The sequence below is a fragment of the Budorcas taxicolor genome, chromosome 10, assembly GCF_023091745.1.
Source record: "Budorcas taxicolor isolate Tak-1 chromosome 10, Takin1.1, whole genome shotgun sequence".
Taxonomy (NCBI): Eukaryota; Metazoa; Chordata; class Mammalia; order Artiodactyla; family Bovidae; genus Budorcas; species Budorcas taxicolor.
The window spans coordinates 83,532,266-83,550,067 of record NC_068919.1 but is presented as its reverse complement, the minus strand read 5'-3'; the positions used below and the strand labels follow the sequence as shown (position 1 = coordinate 83,550,067).

Here is a 17,802-nt window from a genome sequence, read left to right as displayed (position 1 = left end):
CTTTGCCAACAAAGGTCCGTCTAGTCAAGGCTATGGTTTTTCCAGTAGTCATGTATGGATGTGAGAGGTGGACTATAAAGAAAGCTGAGTGCAGAAGAATTGATGCTTTTGAACTGTGGTGTTGGAGAAGACTCTTGAGAGTCCTTTGGACTGCAAGGAGATCCAACCAGTCCATTCTAAAGGAGATCAGTCCTGGGTGTTCATTGGAAGGACTGATGTTGAAGCTGAAACTCCAATACTTTGGCCACCTGATGTGAAGAGCTGACTCACTTGAAAAGACCCTGATGTTGGGAAAGATTGAAGGCAGGAGGAGAAGGGGATGACAGAGGATGAGATGGTTAGATGGCATCACCAACTCAATGGATGTGAGTTTGAGTAAACTCCGGGAGTTGGTGATGGACAGGGAGGCCTGGTGTGCTGTGGTTCATGGGGTCGCAAAGAATTGGACACGATTGAGCTACTGAACTGGACTTTGTATCTAGAAGCTAGCACAGTGTCTGGTATGCTGGGAGGGATTGGGGGCAGGAGGAGAAGGGGACGACAGAGGATGAGATGGCTGGATGGCATCACTGACTCGATGGATGTGACTCAGTGAACTCTGGGAGATGGTGATGGACAGGGAGGCCTGGTCGTGCTGCGATTCATGGGGTCGCAAAGAGTCAGACACGACTGAGTGACTGAACTGAACTGATGGTTATAAATTAGACGATCCAATGCTAGTCTCCTAAGTTCATCACAGAGATGGAAGGTTTTGAGGAGTGCTATTCACTTCTCAACTATTGGGCTAATGTTGTAAAAACATGATTAGTAGGGATGGGTAATATTCTTACAAGGCTACATGTTTTGTAAGTGAAACAACTAAATAATGTTGTAAAAACATTAATTTTGATCTCCTGTGTAAAAGCAACACAGAATTCAGTTCCTTGGCAACTTAAGCCCTATAAGCAGTAATTCTGCCAATTGGCACTTAACTATCATAAAAGTAGATGAATCAGATGAGCATGTATACTCAGAATAAAGGTGGATAAGGGAGGAGTAAAGAATAAAGAAGGGAGTGAGTTAGCAAAATGCCACATGGTTGCAAAGTAGCACAAAGGTGAAAGTGACTCAGATGAAACTAGCTAGAGTCAAAAAGGCTGAAATAGGGGCAAAGAGCAAAAGGCAATCAACAGTGCGAGCAAGGAATCACAGGGACTGGGCAGACACGAGCAGGTGTGTACCCAGTGTGGGGGGCCCAGGCGCTGTGGGATTGTGGTCTCTGAAGCTCTGGGGGACATAGAAGAAGGGAATCGAGTGTGATGCTCCAGGGAGGTGAGTTGGGGGGGATTGGTGTTTACTACAGAGACAAAGATGCACTGAAAAGACCTTCAAAGGAGACGGGCATAGTGACTGACCCTAGCTGGCACCAAAGTCTCAAAAGAATTGAAGAGAGCTTTGTTGGGGGTGAATAAGGAGATAGCAAGAGAGGTTGAGAAGACTAATTCTGAAGGAGTGAATTTAAATACACTGATGTATTCTCTCCAGTCTGTGTACATTATTTTGAGTAGCATATAGAACTTGTTATATAATTGACACATTTGGAGAAACCATCCATCCTGGAAGTTTGGAATCATGATTTTCTAGTGGGTGGATAATGAATCTCCTTTAGGAAAGAAGTCACTTGTTATATATTCTTATTAAATGGATGAGATCCAGTCCTTGAATCACTGGATCACTATTCATCCCTTCAGAGACTATATTCAACACCTACTATGTGGCAGTATCATTCCAGTGCCAGGAACACATTCATGAACAGACAAAATTATCTGCCCATGTATAGCTCATGAAGGGTGGGGGAATCAGGAGCAGGGAGTATGAGAAACCACCCCAGAAGTAGTAAATTATATAGTATGTTAGAAGACAAGCAGTGCTGCGGAGAAAAACAAACAGGAAAGGAAGGTATTGATAGAAGATGCATGTGACTAGGTGGGTTGCGATTTTAAATATAGTAGACAAGGAAGGACTCTCTGAGAAGGTGACACCTGAGCAGAGACTGGCAGTGAGTGAGCAAGCCTGGTAGGCTGGTGTCATGTGAAATAGGGCTTCCCTGGTGGCTCAGAGGTTAAAGCATCTGCCTGCAATGTGAGAGACCTGGGTTCGATCCCTCGGTTGGGAAGATCCCCTGGAGAAGGAAATGGCAACCCACTCCAGTATTCTTGCCTGGAGAATCCCATGGACGGAGGAGCCCGGGACGGAGGAGCCTGGTGGGCTACAGTCCACGGGGTCACAAAAATTCAGACACAACTGGGCGACTTCACTTCACTTCTTCTGTATGCTCTAAGCTGTTTGTTGTAAGCCTTTCTAATGCCATCCTTAAAGTAGCTAATCTTAAAGAAAAGTGAGATCGGAAGCAGTGTTAGAGGGAATTGTTGAGAGCGGATGGTGCGGTCTGTGTGTTCACCCTTTGCTTTCTCTAACATCTGCTGTTTACCTTTACACTGAACACCTGGTATGACGCTGCAGTTTTCACTTTGTGAAAAGGGATACCTGGTATACATTTTTTCCCCTTTATTTCTTTTGGAAGAAAAAACAAAGTTTTGCTTAATGGAAATAGAAGCTGGAGAGTTGTTTGTTTTTCCCCAGAAACCACAATAATAGAAAAAAATACGAGTGAGCCCTGAAGAAGCTGCTGTGCAGTCAGTCACAGCGGTGGAAGCAGGCTGGTGTCTGGAGAGCCCCTAAATACACTTCCGGAGAGTGTGGAACGTGGTCTGGGCTTTGGACAAGGCCACAATCTGTTAACACTCAGAATCTGAAAGGTTGTTTTTGTCTTCAGTTCTTCTGGTTGATCTACATGACCAGCCTGGCTGCTGCAAAGGAAGATTCCACCAAAGGGAGTGACTGAAGACGTGAGTGTGAATCTGGCCCGGCAGCTGACCTGTTGCAGTGGTTTCCTTTAAGATTCTAGAGACGAGTTTCCTTTGCGATTCTACAATTTGCTTTCCTTAGCCAATAGCTTTCATTCTTCACTGAAGGATAGAAGTTCAGTCTTGAAGAGTGTTCAGTCTTAAAGAGTGTTCAAACTGGTAATTCTCACTCTGTCTTTGAGATACTTCAGAACAACTCCAGCTACTTCAAAGAGCTTTATTCCAGATGCAGTTAACTTGAATTTGCTTTATTTTATGTAGTATGTTACCTAGGGAGGGAGAGAGACATTTTGATAAAACGCATCCTGGCAGATCAACAAATCTGAGAATGATATAGTCCTCATCTGTACTCCAAGCATACTGAGTATTCTATTGCGATTAGAGGGCTGGGGAATGAGGACTTTGGAGTTAGAGCTTGTTTAACTAGTAACCATGACTTACATAAGGAGAAGTTCAGAGGTGAAAGGTGAATCAGAAGACCCAGAATTGTTTTGAGCAAAGTACATAAGAGGCAACTGAGGAAGCCTGAAATGTTGGAGGATATAGATGTGACCTTCCTCAGTAATACCAGGAGAAAATGCACCCTATGCAGGAGACATTTTTCCATGAAACTTTACTCTAGTTTTTCTGCATCATTTGTATCTAAAATCCAAAGTAGATAACGCTGAGCACTTAATAAGTTTTTGTCTTTGTTGTAAGCAGATTAAGAAATACAGGCAGTAACTTGCCATAATGCACCACTTTATGACTCAGCAGGTCATTGAGCCTTTCTGTCTTTATTTGCCCTTCTGCTCTTAAGTGCTTATGGAGATAACATAGCCTGAAACCTGTGAAGCATGTTTTAAAAACCATAATGGTCTATTTAAGTGTTTTTGAATTAAGTTGATTTATTTCCTTAAAATGTGGTTGCAAGCCACTGGCAATATTGGTCACAGGTGGCCTGATTTTTAAAGGCTGTGAACACCCCAATGCCAGGGACTTTGTAACTTTTTTGTAACTTTAAAACTTTAATTCAGAAATTGAAGCTTCTATTTATCAATCAAAAAGAAGAAAGAGGGAATTCTTTGGTGGTCCCCTGGCTAAGACTCCACACTTCCACTGCAGGGGACACCTGGTTGGGGAACTAAGATCCTGCAAGGCACATGGTTCATGATCTAAAGACAAAATTGTCAAAATGGAAAGAAAAAAATAAGATGCAACATTAGGAACAGCGTGACGGAGAGAGCCTTTGAGTATGTGTGATCCACCCTACTATTAAAAGCAGGGCAAGGGATGCAGGTTTGATCCCTGGTTGAGGAACTAAGAATTTTTGTGGCCAAAAAAATAGATGGAGAAAGAAAGAACATGGAGAAATAAATTTTAAATCCCAGTTTCCTCTTGCAACCAGACACCCTTCAGAAGAGGTGCTCAGAGCCTCTGTCACCCTAGTCTAGCTTGTTATGCAGGTGTTTAGGAACAGAAGGACCAGCCTGGGGAAAGGGGTGGGATTTCTGTTGTGGGTGTTTCATCTTTTACAAGTGTAAACAAAGAGGCCAGTTGGTCTAACCTTGCATGTCTTTGTCCCAGAAGTCACTGCAGGTGTGTTAGCAGCACTGCTTCTGGAACAAAAGACTCACCACGTCTCGGAAGAGAATGGCCCTTTCCCAGGGAATAGCCTTTTTCGTGCTGGTAGCATCCTGTGTGTGCAGCACTGTCTTCCACAGACAGCAGCAGACTTGGTTTGAGGGGGTCTTCCTGTCCTCCATGTGCCCGGTCAGCGTCAGCGCCGGCACCTTGTATGGAATTATGTTTGACGCAGGGAGCACTGGGACACGAATTCATGTTTACACCTTCGTGCAGAAAATGCCAGGTGAGTGCAGCTGGCGCTCTCACCAGCATCGTGAAACCCACACTTGAGCATCTCCTCCTCCTAGAAACAGATGTGCTGAGAGTGTATGATGCCAGCTACAGAATCTTACAGTCTCTAAATGTCTTTCTTCAGAGAAAACTCTGGACTATAACTGAACACATATGGTTTAATTTGGTGTAAAATTAAAAGCGATCAGGACTGCCTGTAGTCTGAACCCATGTGTCTAAGAAGTGTAGTCATAATTTGTCTTACTTTTCTCCAAAGGTGAATTAATACTCCAGGGTTCAGAATATTGAGAGTGGTCTTGAGAAGAAGACCACCACCACCCTTGGAAAAGGGAATGAGGGGACCCTGAATATTAATGTTTTCTGAATATTCAGTCTTCTCAAGTTACACATAGAGTCTAGGGAAAGGAGTAGAAGCGAGGTGCCCACCAGAGAAATGGCAGAGGGACCCTCGGTGATTACTTTTCATCCTCTCCCCCCCTACCCAATACTCCTTCAAGCCATTCCTCGCAGGTGGGATGACTTGGAATCGCTGGGGGAGATAGCCAGGATCAGGAAGAGTCTGACTTTTGATAATCGGCCATCTCTCTTCTGTTTTGCTCATGGACAACATAGGACAACTTCCAGTTCTGGAAGGGGAAATTTTTGATTCTGTGAAGCCAGGACTTTCTGCTTTTGTAGATCAACCTAAGCAGGTGAGTTTTTTACAATAGATGTTTAGATTCTCAAATGCCTTGATAGCTTGACCACACCACTGCTGTTAAATATTTTATGCTGTTCTCTGCTGATATTGAGGTCATGTGTGAGATCAGTTTTCTGTCCTCAGCTAATCTCCTGGATAACAGTAATTGTATAACCTGGGTTCACCAGGGCTTAGGGGGAAGGAGGTGTGAAAATAGCTTGTCACTATGCTGGGAGAGCACTATCTTTCAGGAGATTGTGCTATTTGTATTGACTGTTTAAGATTTTGATTTGAAGCCATCAACTGCATTAATTAATGTAGATGCAGAAAATGGTTGTGAAGTTCTATAAAGTAGAAGGTATACACATGGCAGTTGAGGTGAACTCCATTTCGGAATGCCCTTATACAGCACAGAACCATGGTTATATTCTAGAAATTGGGCAAAACCCATGACAAAAAGTCTTCAGTAATAGAAGATGAATGTAGAGTTCTGTCATAGCTGTATTTCACATGTGAGCTCTCAGAGGATACAACACCCCACGTGTCAGGGGCCACACTGATATAAAATAGAGTAAGGCAGAATGTTGAACTTTGGTAGCATATATTAAAGATATTGTCCAGTGTCACAAGTGTAATCATTAACCAGAGGAAAACCTGATGTTAAAAATGGCTTGAACTTGAAGAACCAAGAGGATGTTTATTTTCTCAGCTTGCCGTTATGAAATGGCAAATGTGCTATAGAAAATTAGGAGCTGTTGAAAACAACTGCATTGTTAGAAATTGATTTGACATTTGGAGAGTAAAATTGTGTTGTGGCTATAATGTTTAAGAGGCAGTATGTTGTCAGAACAGATGCTTACTCAGAAAAACAATGGATTTAAAATAATGGATTCAAACAATTTGAACATGTGTACCTTGCATGTCGGTGCTGGTAATACAAAAATGAACCTGATATGTCCTGTTGTGCCAGAACTTGTAAAAGGTGTAGCATAATGACAGCTGCAGCTAGCATTTGTGTGGCAGCTCTGCACAGTCTGCCCCCACCTTTTTTTTTATAAAACCCTTGGGAGCCCTTGGCCCCCTTGCTCCTGATACTGTCCCAGAGCATGCTGCGGGAGCAGACACGCTCCACTAAATGCACTGTTCACCAGATGTTCTCTTTTGAAGGGTGCTGAGACTGTTCAAGAGCTCTTAGAGGTGGCCAAAGACTCAATCCCTCCAAGTCACTGGAAAAGAACGCCAGTGGTCCTAAAGGCAACAGCGGGGCTGCGCTTACTGCCAGAAGAGAAAGCTGAGGCACTGCTCTTTGAGGTACGTTGTTGTTTTGTTTGTTTGCTTGTTTTTACAAGAAACCAATGATGGCTTACCTAGTTTCTTAGGGAAAAGGAATGAGTTCTGTTAAAATTTTATCTGGGGAAAATGAAGAGTGTGGTTTTCTAAGTATTATAGGATATGTTTGGAATCTGTTCTGTTGCCTTAGGGAATCTAGATTTCTTTCCTTTTTTTGCTAGGTAAAAGAGATCTTCAAGAAATCACCTTTCCTGGTACCAGATGACAGTGTTAGCATCATGGATGGATCCTATGAAGGTGGGCAAGGTGTTGATGTATGGTGGGGGAGAAGGCCAGGGTTAATGAATATCTGATTAAAGGCACTGGGGAGACAGGGTAGGGGTGCTGAAGAGAAAGGAACAAATAAGCAAGGAGGAAGGGGATAGCAGGAAATGGAAAGATGGGGAGCAGGGAATGTGTAATTTCGACACAAAATTTAGAGATAAGAGAACAAAGGTGGGGCCCAGGAAGAGGGGAAAAAATGCTCTGGATGTAATCTTTGTCTTTCTCTCCTTTTTTAGGCATATTAGCTTGGGTTACTGTGAATTTTCTGACAGGTAACACATTCTCACATTTACCTAAGAACTTAACTGGGTTTCACACATGGTCAGGGAGCAAAATATCAATACCTTTTCTCTTCATATTGTTCTTTCGTTTTAAAAAAAAAAGGAGGATGGGGAGGAAAGACAGGAAGTTAATGTTTATTACCTGCCTTCAGGACCTCAGCTGCAGCATGAGTCCTTTCTGGTTAGCCCTTGCTTGCAGCCTTAGGTGCTGAGGAGCATGGAGTGTTTACAGAATGCCTCCAGTATATGCCAGGAGTAGGAGAGAAATTGCAGACGGGAGTGTTGCCCAGGATGCTCAGAGCTGACTGTCATTCACAGGTCAGCTGCACGGCCACAACCAGGAGACTGTGGGGACCCTGGACCTGGGAGGGGCCTCCACCCAAATCACGTTCCTGCCTCAGTTCGAGGTGAGTCAGATACATACAAGGGTCTGGTTACCAACCCGCTTGGCAGACATTTCATGGTGCTAAGAAAGGGCCCCGTTTTAGACAGCCGCTCCACCATGAGCAGGCCGAGTAGTGTCAATTACTGACTGACTGAACTTGCTCTCACTGTTCAGAGTCCCTTTGATTCCTCAAGCCTTGTGAGATGAGCAGTGTAATCTGTCTTCTTCATCTCTGATTTTGGAGGGGAGGAGAGGGAGGGGATACTGAGGATAACATCTTCAGACTACTGTGGATCCTGAATAGTCTTTTTGCTTTTTCTGTTTTGCAGAAAACCCTGGAACAAACCCCTAGGGGCTACCTCACTTCCTTTGAGATGTTTAACAGCACTTATAAGCTCTATACACATAGGTGAGGGAGAGGGACATGGAGAAATAATATTTTGCATTGTCTGATTCTCCTAACTTTTCAAAGCATTTTCACATTTCATTGCAACTGACAAGCCTTACAAAATCTTTGCCAGTCCCCGAAGGCTTGATAACTGAAACCCACTTATCAGCCACTTACCAAAGCCCAGGGGACCCAAGATTCTCTATTCTTGGCCTAAAAACATGTAATAGTAATAAAATAAAAAGTAATACAAGATTTTTTTAAATAATGTAAAAGAGTAAAAAAGATAAGTAATATAAAAGTGAAAGTAATATAGGTCAAGTTTTCTCTAGAGACAGAACACTCAAAGAAGGTTCAGCCAAAGCTCTGTGTCAGCTTCTTTTAAACTGACCTCAGACGCTCAAAATCCAGCCCAGAATTTGATCACAGTTGGGCTAGAAGCTAAGATAATGAGAGCTTTTCTGCGGATGGTTCCCAGGGTGGGACCCTAGGAAGTGTCACCATCTCTGGCCTTTAAATCATGGAAAGTTCTTACTGCACAGCCCTGATCTGAACTGTGCAGGAATTACTGTGTGTTGTCTGCATGAGATGAATAGGTCACGGAGAACAAGTTTTTCCTCCCTCCAGAGGGAGACGGAGAAACCATATTACTTTTGGAAGAAGGAGCTTTAAGCTGGAGAATTCAGGACCAGCATGAAATTAGTCAATCCTGTATTTTACAGTTACTTGGGATTTGGATTGAAAGCTGCAAGACTAGCAACCCTGGGAGCCCTGGAGACAGAAGGTTTGTCTGGGTGTCTGTGCTGGTCCGGGTGTGGTGAGAGCGACACCAGTACTCAGCTTGCCTTTTCCCTACCTTGGCAGTGATTCTGTGGCAGAAGGGGTTATGCTGAAGTAGGAGGCATATGTTGTATAATGGCAAATTCCTTTTCTAATTTATGAGTTCAGATATTTTTATAGATATATTATTAACCATTTCCAGCATGACGTCTGTTGGTATAGGGGGTCTGTGGCCAGAAGGCTGAAGCATCTGCAGAAATTAAGACTCAAGGAGCAAATCTGGCAGGAGCTCGCTCAGGCCCTTACGTTTTATGTGGGAGGTGCAGGCGGCAGTCCACTTACAGATAGAATAACCGAACCGCTCCATTCCTCTGTTCATAGGCAGAAAGGGGTCAAAAGTTCAGGCAGAACCAGGTTCAGTACTAGTCTTGTGATTTGGGGCCAATTAGCTAAACTTCTTATGCCCCTTTTCTTCACCTTAAAAGAGATTTTGCATTTAATTCAATCTGTGTGGTGTGTGGTTCACAGTAAGCTATAATTGTGATGATGATTTGACATTTCAGAGTTTACATTTTCAGGTGTATTAAGTCTTAAAACAACCAATGAGAAGAGTAGACCAGTATTTTTTCCCTTTTTTTTTAGAAATGAGGGAACTTTATTCCATTATCAGTTTTAGATTTAATATATGATGAAAGCCAACAACCCCTCTGCCAAATAGACATAAGCATGAAAATTTGCCTGGAGTTTCAGGGGGTTCACCAAACCCATCTGTGAACCCCAAGTAAGAATTCATATCATAGGATGCAGTCACGGAACTAATTCCATATGATTTTAAGGCCCAGCCACCTTGATAACACCTTTTAACCTTACTGGCTTCTTGTTTGCCTTTCTCTCTCTCTCTCCCTCACACCCTTGCCTCTTACTTTGTGGTCTGGTTTCTTCCAGGAATTGATGGACACACTTTCCGAAGTGCCTGTCTGCCGAGATGGTTGGAAGCAGAGTGGATCTTTGGGGGTGTGAAATACCAGTATGGTGGCAATCAAGAAGGCAAGTGGTGTTTTTTCCACTGGTTGAAATTACGTTTATAGTAGAAGTCTGGAAAAGTCCCATGGGAAACTTCTTCCGGAGCTCAAGAGAAGAGAAGCTTTTTTTTTGCAGGAGCTAATTCCGAGGAGATGTTGGTGTGCCTCCAGGAGTAGTGTAGCATGACTGTGAACGCGGCAGCTGTTACTCTCTGTGCAGCTCTTTCCTGCCCAAGTGTTGTGGATCCAGTAGAAACCTCTTAGCTGGCATCTAACGTATTAAGGGTCTCAGCCCTCAGCAGGGTGAAACTGTCTCAGATTCAATTAATGTTTAGCTATTTCAGTTAGAGAGTTGAGACGATAAAACAGTAATTGATCTTAGGTATTATAAAAGGCATAGACGTTCAACTCAAGGGAGTGACTTAATTTTTCCAGTGAAGAAGCAGGTGAGCCTGTGCATACTTATCATAACTACCGTGAAACGCAGTGCTGGGCGGCAGCTCGAGGTGGGCCGTGGCTTCTTTGGTGAACGCAGGTTAGGGAGGGAGCCTCCGTGGAGAAGCAAGTACCAGTTTTCCAGAGGGATGAAGCCACAGAAGTTTGCTCCTCTTTGTCCCGAGCCTCAGCGCGCCTTGGTCCTCCTGGTGTTCCTCCCTCAGCAGCCTGCCTCTCACTTTCCCACCTTGCCCCTGTGCACCTTTGCCCCAACAGGAGAGGTGGGCTTTGAGCCCTGCTATGCGGAAGTGCTGAGGGTGGTGCAAGGAAAACTTCATCAACCAGATGAGGTCCAGAGAGGCTCCTTCTACGCTTTCTCTTACTACTATGACCGAGCCGTGGACACAGACATGATTGGTAAGTTCATGCCAGGTGTCAGTGCAGGGGGGAGCTGGGCAAGCCTGTGGTGGGGAAGGGAGGGGACAACGAGTATTTGCAATGCTTTGTTGAGCTGCTCACCTTGCTTTGCTCCCAAGTCACTCAAGTGGGAGAGTATGGTTTAGAATCTTTTGGGGCTAGAAGGTGGCCTAAACCAGTATACATGAAGTATATACTAAACAAGTATACATGAAGTCTTTTCTTTCTTTTTTTTACATCTTAATGGAGGTATAATTGACATAAAATAAAACGCACATATTTCAAGTATATGATTGGGTAAGTTTTGACACGTGTAAACATCCACGAAACCATCACCAAATTCAAGATAATGAATATACTCATCACCCCAAAATGTTTCCTCTCTCCGCTTTGTAACTGTTTTTCTTATCATAATAGTAACACATTTTGTTTAGCTGTGAGAATGTATATATGTGATCAGTCATGGCCTGAGATATGAATTTTTTATTTTCTACTGTATTTAATGGCCTCTTTTTAATGGGCCAGTTTTTTAGCTGTAGTTAAGCATACATAACAGATTATAAATAAAATAAATGGCATAGATTATATTGTAGGGATATGTCATGTTTGTTTATCTCATTTTTAATATTGGAAATTTTTTACTTTTTCATTATTATAAATATCACTAGGGTAAATTTTCTTATGCTTCCTGGAAGGCCTTTTGACTTCAACTGCTATTCTGTTTCATTTCAGATTATGAAAAGGGGGGTGTTTTAAAAGTTGAAGATTTTGAGAGAAAAGCAAGGGAAGGTAAGTGTCAGTGGAAATCACTGAAGGCAAGCCTGTGAGGCTGTGCCTGCCAACCCCAGTGACCTTAAGGTCACCTGATGCACCTCAGCCAGCAGAAAGCCACTCAGCAGGTTGGTTTCCTATCTTTGCCAGCAGTTAAAAGCATTAAGTGGCAAAGAAAAAATGAGAATATAAGAGTTTGGACAAATAGTGAAAACCTTTTTTTCTTACTACATTTCTTTCTTCCTTTTTAAAAAGAAGTTGAAATAGTGTTATCAGTAGTAATGAAACTAAGCACCAGAATATACGAGAAATAGTTGCAGAGGCTTCGTTGAAGGAGTCCATCGTAAATGCAAATAACTGATCTCATCCAGAGACCGTGAAATAGGACTAACTGGTATTTCCCTGTCTTCTGGGTCTCAGCATTAACACTGTATAAGGGACTTAGTTGAATTAAGCCCCAACATTAGGTCATAGCAAATGAACTAGGTAGGACCCACGCACCTTTGGGTATATGAGATGTCACGTCAAAAATGTGCAGGTTCTTGATGAGCTGGGGTCCTCCAGAGGCTGTCAGTGCACAGTTCTAAAGCCCCTGAGACTCCCAAGCATCTGGGAGAGGAAGAATGAGGATTCTGCTGTGCTTATTCTCAGTCCGTATTTAGAGAAAATCACACCTCTCAGATGGCTGCAGACTTGCATTGTACTCTCTTCTTTCTCTCACTGCCAGTGTGTGATAACCTGGAAAACTTCACCTCAGGCAGTCCCTTCCTGTGCATGGATCTCAGTTACATCACAGCCTTGTTGAAGGACGGCTTTGGCTTTGCGAGCAGCACCGTCTTACGGGTAAGAGGACACCAGTGTCACGTAACAGCCCTCTCACTCCACGGAATGTTGAGATAATTTCATTCAGGCTATGGACAAGGCAGTGTGCAAGGCACCACGAATATGGGAAATCAGCTTGATGGAGTAGCAGCTTCTAAGTACAGTTGACCCTTGAATAATACAGGCTGAATAACACGGATTCTTTTCAATAGTAAGTATTACAGTACTACACAATCTGTGGTTCGTTGCATCCACAGATACGGAGGCCCGACTGTACAGTTATATGCAGGTTTTCGACTACACAGGGGTTGGCACCTATAACCCCCTGTTGTTCAAGGGTCGACTCTATATTACCAGGCAAGCTATCCCAGAGGTCATAGAGCAGAGTGGTTTGCGGCCCAAGTTAAGATGCCCAAGTCACATGGTTTATTAAATCAATTTCAAAAGTCAGAGTAAGAAGCAAGGGGAACACACAGGATGGGGTGCAAGCAGTGCTGTACTTCCTGAATTCTGGGTTCATACGTCCTGCCTGTCTTTGCTGCTGACAACGTGGTTTCAAGTACTGTAGGTAAAGTTTGGTCAAGGGAGCACAAGGACAGAGGGTGCCTGGGGCAAAGCTGCTCTTTTTGAAGGGGCATGGGGCAGGTACACTGGCCAGTAGCATCAGCTCACTCATTAGTCCATTTGATGATTTTGTTTGGCAGAGGACATGACGGACCTCTGCCAAAGGGCATCACCAGTGAGTGGCTTTCTAAGACCTCATGAGTATTGAATGCCTTACGTAGTACGTTGTATGTATTTTGTGTATGCCTCATATATTTAGTGCCTCTTCAGTTTTGGGTCCCTCTTCGTCTTCCTTACTTCATCTGTAGTAGCTTGTTATCTATTCCAAACAGTAAGTTTCATCCATCCCCTATTTTTTTATATTCTATACCATAATTTAGTAATTGCACATTTTAGTTACAAAGGTGATTAAGATGTAATCTTTGTCCTCAAATATTAATAGTATACAGACCATTAGAGGAGATGTAACAAACATACAACTATGCCACAAGGCAACTTTGAATTTTAAGGTCAAGTACGTAGATTGTACTTTGTGAAGTTCCCTCCTCTTGTGTCACTTCCCCTTCCTGTTTCTTCATTTCCAGATCAGTTTATAGTGCCTCATTTCTTATGTTATACAGATTTCATAAATTTATTTGTACAAAGGTATTTGGATTTAATGTGGTGTTATACCTGCCGAGAATATTGGCATTTAAGGAGTTACTTGCCCATAGTCAGTAAAGTGTAGTGTTAAAAGCATGCCTCTGTTCTCCATCAGATCTGGGTTCAAGCTCTGATTCTACAAGCTTACTAGCTCTGTAGCCTTAGATGACTTACTTCCCCTCTCTTTTAAGTTCCTCATTCAAAACACGGGGGTCCTTAGAGTACCCGTTTCTTAGGGCTGTTATGAAAATGGAGATAAAGTACAGTGCCTGGCACATAGTAAGTTATTAATGTTGTTAGTGTAGGCAATTCACACCAGTGGGAGGCTTGGGGTCATCCTAAGCCCTCAATACTAAGTTAACTACTACCTGTACTTAAGCATCAACAGTAACCAAATCATTTAAGGACAATTTTCTGCCATTTCCATTTCTGGCATCCTTTACGTCTTCATTTCAGTGGCAGCAGAATTTGCATCGGGGTGGGCAGTCCCCAATTCCAGAGATCGCTTCACTTTGGCATCGAGGTCCTGAGGACAGAGGGACATTTCAGGGTGGTGGGGCTAGGGGGCACTCCCAGTGTGACTTGGGTATCACAGACTAAATCTCAAGATAATGATTAACATGCCATTCTTCTCAGCTTTTGGCACATTGACTGTTGACTTCATTTTATTTAGTTAACACAAAAGAATTGTGTCATAAGAAGTTAGAAGATTAAAAGCAGTCCACTGATTTGCAAACCTGGGCATAGCATCTTTATAATAGCTTATGCAGAATTCCAGTAAAACTGATAAAAATGGAGTTATCTGGTTGAAGCAGAGGTAGGGGGCCTGGAACACCACCATCTGCCTTCTTTCTCCTTTGAAGCACTTCTAAGGAACCCCTAGGATTCTGAAGAAACAATTTGATAAATGCTGATCTGATGCTGGGAGGGATTGAGGGCAGGAGGAGAAGGGGACAACAGAGGATGAGATGGCTGGATGGCATCACGGACTCGATGGACGTGAGTCTGAGTGAACTCCGGGAGTTGGTGATGGACAGGGAGGCCTGGCGTGCTGCGATTCATGGGGTCGCAAAGAGTCGGATACGACTGAGCAACTGAACTGAACTGAATCTAATCCTGTTATGTAATTGAGAAAATTAACTTTTGCCCAAAGTCACGGAACCAACTGAAGCACAATCTGGCCTAGAATGCCTAAAATCCCTTGGTTGGTTATTAACGAGTGCTTAAGAGGAGGAGGTTAATTACAAAGTATGAATTGAGAAGCTTAGTATGTTCTTTCCTACCCCTTAATCTACTAACACCTGCTATATATTTAGTTTCAGGACTAGGGAGAGTTCAGAAGCCTATGTAAAAGGTCCTTTTCAGATGTCCTGAGTTGAGACCACTTCCTGGGCCAGAAGATTCAGGGATCAGATGGGCAGGCGTAGGGGCGCTAGGCAGTAGCGGGGGGGAGCTTGCAGGGAGTGTTGGGAGAAGCCTCCAGAGACTGGCTACTCCCACTGCTGCCTTGGTTTAGCCATGTAGATGATCTGGGAAGATATTATCTGCTTGTTATACTTGCTAGAGTTGAAAATGGAATAAAAATGTGAAGACTTTTTCTCCTTCCCAACAGCTCACGAAGAAAGTGAACAACATCGAGACCGGCTGGGCCTTGGGGGCCACCTTTCACCTGCTGCAGTCTCTGGGCATCTCCCACTAAGGCGATGCCATTCCTCTGAGGCCTGCATTTGCCAACATTTTTAAAGGGAGAACAAGAGAGGAGAGGATTCTGTTGTGTTCTGAGCTAGTCTAGGGGCCACCTGGACTGAAGCCCAGCAGCTGATTTCATCAAGAGGAACGGGCTTTTGTAAACACGTCTTGCCCTTGGGTCTAGAGATTTGGGTTTAATTAATTTTACACATCAAATGTGAACTGTTTCCTAACCACTCTTCATGCACAGCTGGTACCAGAATCTAAATCTTTGAGGTTCCTTGTGTATCAGAGAGCCAAAAGTAACAGCTTTGGAACTTAACCTTGGGGAACCCAGGGATGGAACCGTGGCAACCAAAGAAAAATCTCATTTCAGCCCTTTTAGTGCCTCATCCCTTTGAACATTTTAATTATCCTCTTAGATGTTAAACTGATGACAGTCCCATGACCTTTTGACACTGGTATTTTTCCTACACTTTGCCCTGTCCCACCTTTACTTCCACTTACCTGCCCTTAAAGAAAAAGGTTTTGCTTTCCATGTGTAATTCAGAGAAAAACACCATATCTGAAGTTACACAATCCCACTTTGTGTTAGCGCCAACCCAGCAGCTGAGAGCAGCCATTCTAAATCTCAGCAGGATGGAGAGCAACTCCTCATTGGCCAGAAGGGGGACATCCAGTTAAGGGGACACGTTTTGGGAGGGTGTGGCTGCCTTGTACAGACCACCTTTTAATCAACTTTTTATCAGTCAACCCTCGGATTAATGAACATATCCAATCTTATATAAGGAGTATGTGTGTTTCCACTGCAAATACCTCCTCCTACGCTTGTGTTTATATTGTCATCTTAAATTTTATTTCTTTGTATTTCTAATACAGCTATACCCTGGCTTCTGGTAAGAGGCCTGTGGGTATGCTTTCCAAGGACCTAGATTTTGGTAATAGCCCCTTTCAGCTTGCCCTTTTAGTCTCTTCATAGCAGTGTCTCTTTCTGCCCTGCCCCCTGATCATTTCATTCTCTACATAGCTGTCTAGTCCCAGGGTTTCTGATACCCTTCCTGGTGATACATTTGACTTGGTTGGCCATCTTGGCCCACTTCCATATAGTTGATGCTCACTTTGAATATTCAGCATCTGATTTTGTGAATTATTTCCCCTAAAGTCCATTATCTTGTTCTCTCCCACATGACCAGCATTTGCTTGTCTGCCCACTTGATTGTTCTTGGACTTGGAAGATCTTCCTGTAGTCTGGCTCTTTACCTCCAGCTGCCTTCCAGCAGAATGGTATCTCTACACACTTGTAGCTTCCACAGTAGACTCAGCTTTTTCACATAAATATACTCGGCCCTCACACCAGTTCCTGGGGAACCTTATTTTTAAAGATAGTCCATTGAGTCAAGAAATATTTAATATCTGATATGTGCAAATAACTAGGCAAATTTCTATATACTTATCCCCCCAAATTTGTTTTTTCAATTCTATGTGGCATTTTTGCATTCTTCACACTAATGTTTAATTATACTGAGGTCACCTTTATACCTATTCCTTCTTCCAAAAATGCTAAAACAGAATGAAATAATAGAATCTTTAGAGTTGGAAACAGCTAAAAAATGTAATCCAGTCTTCTATCCATTGCAGTCCCTTAATGCTTCTAACTCGTTATCACTGTTTCTGTTTAGGCATGTTTCCAGACAACTCATTCCATTTTGGGACTGCACTGATGTTAAAAAAAAATCCCTCCTCCATAGTCACTTCTGCTCTAATCCCTCCTTCCACAGTCTTTTGGGGCTTCCCTGGTGGCTCAGATGGTAAAGTGCCTGCCTACAAAGCAGGAGACCTGGGTTCCCCTAGGTCGGGAAGATCCCCTGGAGAAGGAAGTGGCAACCCACTCCAGTACTCTTGCCTGGAAAATTCCATGGATAGAGGAGCCTGATAGGCTACGGTCCATGGGGTCACAGAGTCAGATATGACTTCACTTTCACTTTCATAGTCTTGGTGTTTTGAAGAAAACACCTCCTAAATCCCTTACATTCTCTTTAACATACTACTTGACCTCTGGACCTTCCCATCTTTGTCCAAAGAGAAGGCCATTAGAACCAGTCTTCATACATTAAATGTTCTTCAAGATTAGGGACAGGGAATCCCCTGGTGGTCCAGTGGTTAGGACTCCATGCTCACTGGTGAGGGCCCAGGTTCAGTTCCTGGTTTGAGAACTGAAATCCCATAAACTTTACTGGGGGAGACCGTTTCCCATTAGAAACCATGTTTTCCCAAGAGATAAGCTGTGTTCAGTAAAGACTCCTCCAGCTTGATGGGTTCAGAGAAGTAAGATTTCCTGGTCTTTTATCACCACAGTTTATCTCTGAAACATTTTTTATAAAGGCCACACGTTGTTCAGCTGACTCCTTTAGTCATCCCAAATACTTTCAGAACTCTTGGGCAGATGCATTATAACTCCAGAAATGCAGCTACATATTTTCTGATAATCTTGATTAGAACATCTGGAGAATTAACCAGTTTATCCACTATAAGAACAATTTAGAATGAGAA

General features: G+C 43.2%; 1 protein-coding gene across 1 annotated transcript in view; it reads left to right on the top strand.

Annotated features, from left to right (window-relative positions):
• ENTPD5 (ectonucleoside triphosphate diphosphohydrolase 5 (inactive)) overlaps positions 1-15,399 on the top strand; it is a 31,265-nt gene extending 15,866 nt beyond the window's left edge. The window contains exons 4-18 of the mRNA XM_052646277.1: positions 2,816-2,888; positions 4,476-4,755; positions 5,376-5,455; positions 6,610-6,753; positions 6,954-7,029; positions 7,293-7,328; positions 7,656-7,744; positions 8,052-8,131; positions 8,833-8,894; positions 9,836-9,941; positions 10,348-10,358; positions 10,624-10,764; positions 11,497-11,553; positions 12,263-12,378; positions 15,176-15,399. Coding sequence (XP_052502237.1) covers positions 4,539-4,755; positions 5,376-5,455; positions 6,610-6,753; positions 6,954-7,029; positions 7,293-7,328; positions 7,656-7,744; positions 8,052-8,131; positions 8,833-8,894; positions 9,836-9,941; positions 10,348-10,358; positions 10,624-10,764; positions 11,497-11,553; positions 12,263-12,378; positions 15,176-15,262 — 1,302 coding nt within the window. The 5' untranslated portion in view covers positions 2,816-2,888; positions 4,476-4,538 and the 3' untranslated portion in view covers positions 15,263-15,399. The remainder of the gene's footprint in view (positions 1-2,815; positions 2,889-4,475; positions 4,756-5,375; positions 5,456-6,609; positions 6,754-6,953; positions 7,030-7,292; positions 7,329-7,655; positions 7,745-8,051; positions 8,132-8,832; positions 8,895-9,835; positions 9,942-10,347; positions 10,359-10,623; positions 10,765-11,496; positions 11,554-12,262; positions 12,379-15,175) is intronic.
• Positions 15,400-17,802: the final 2,403 nt, after the last annotated feature.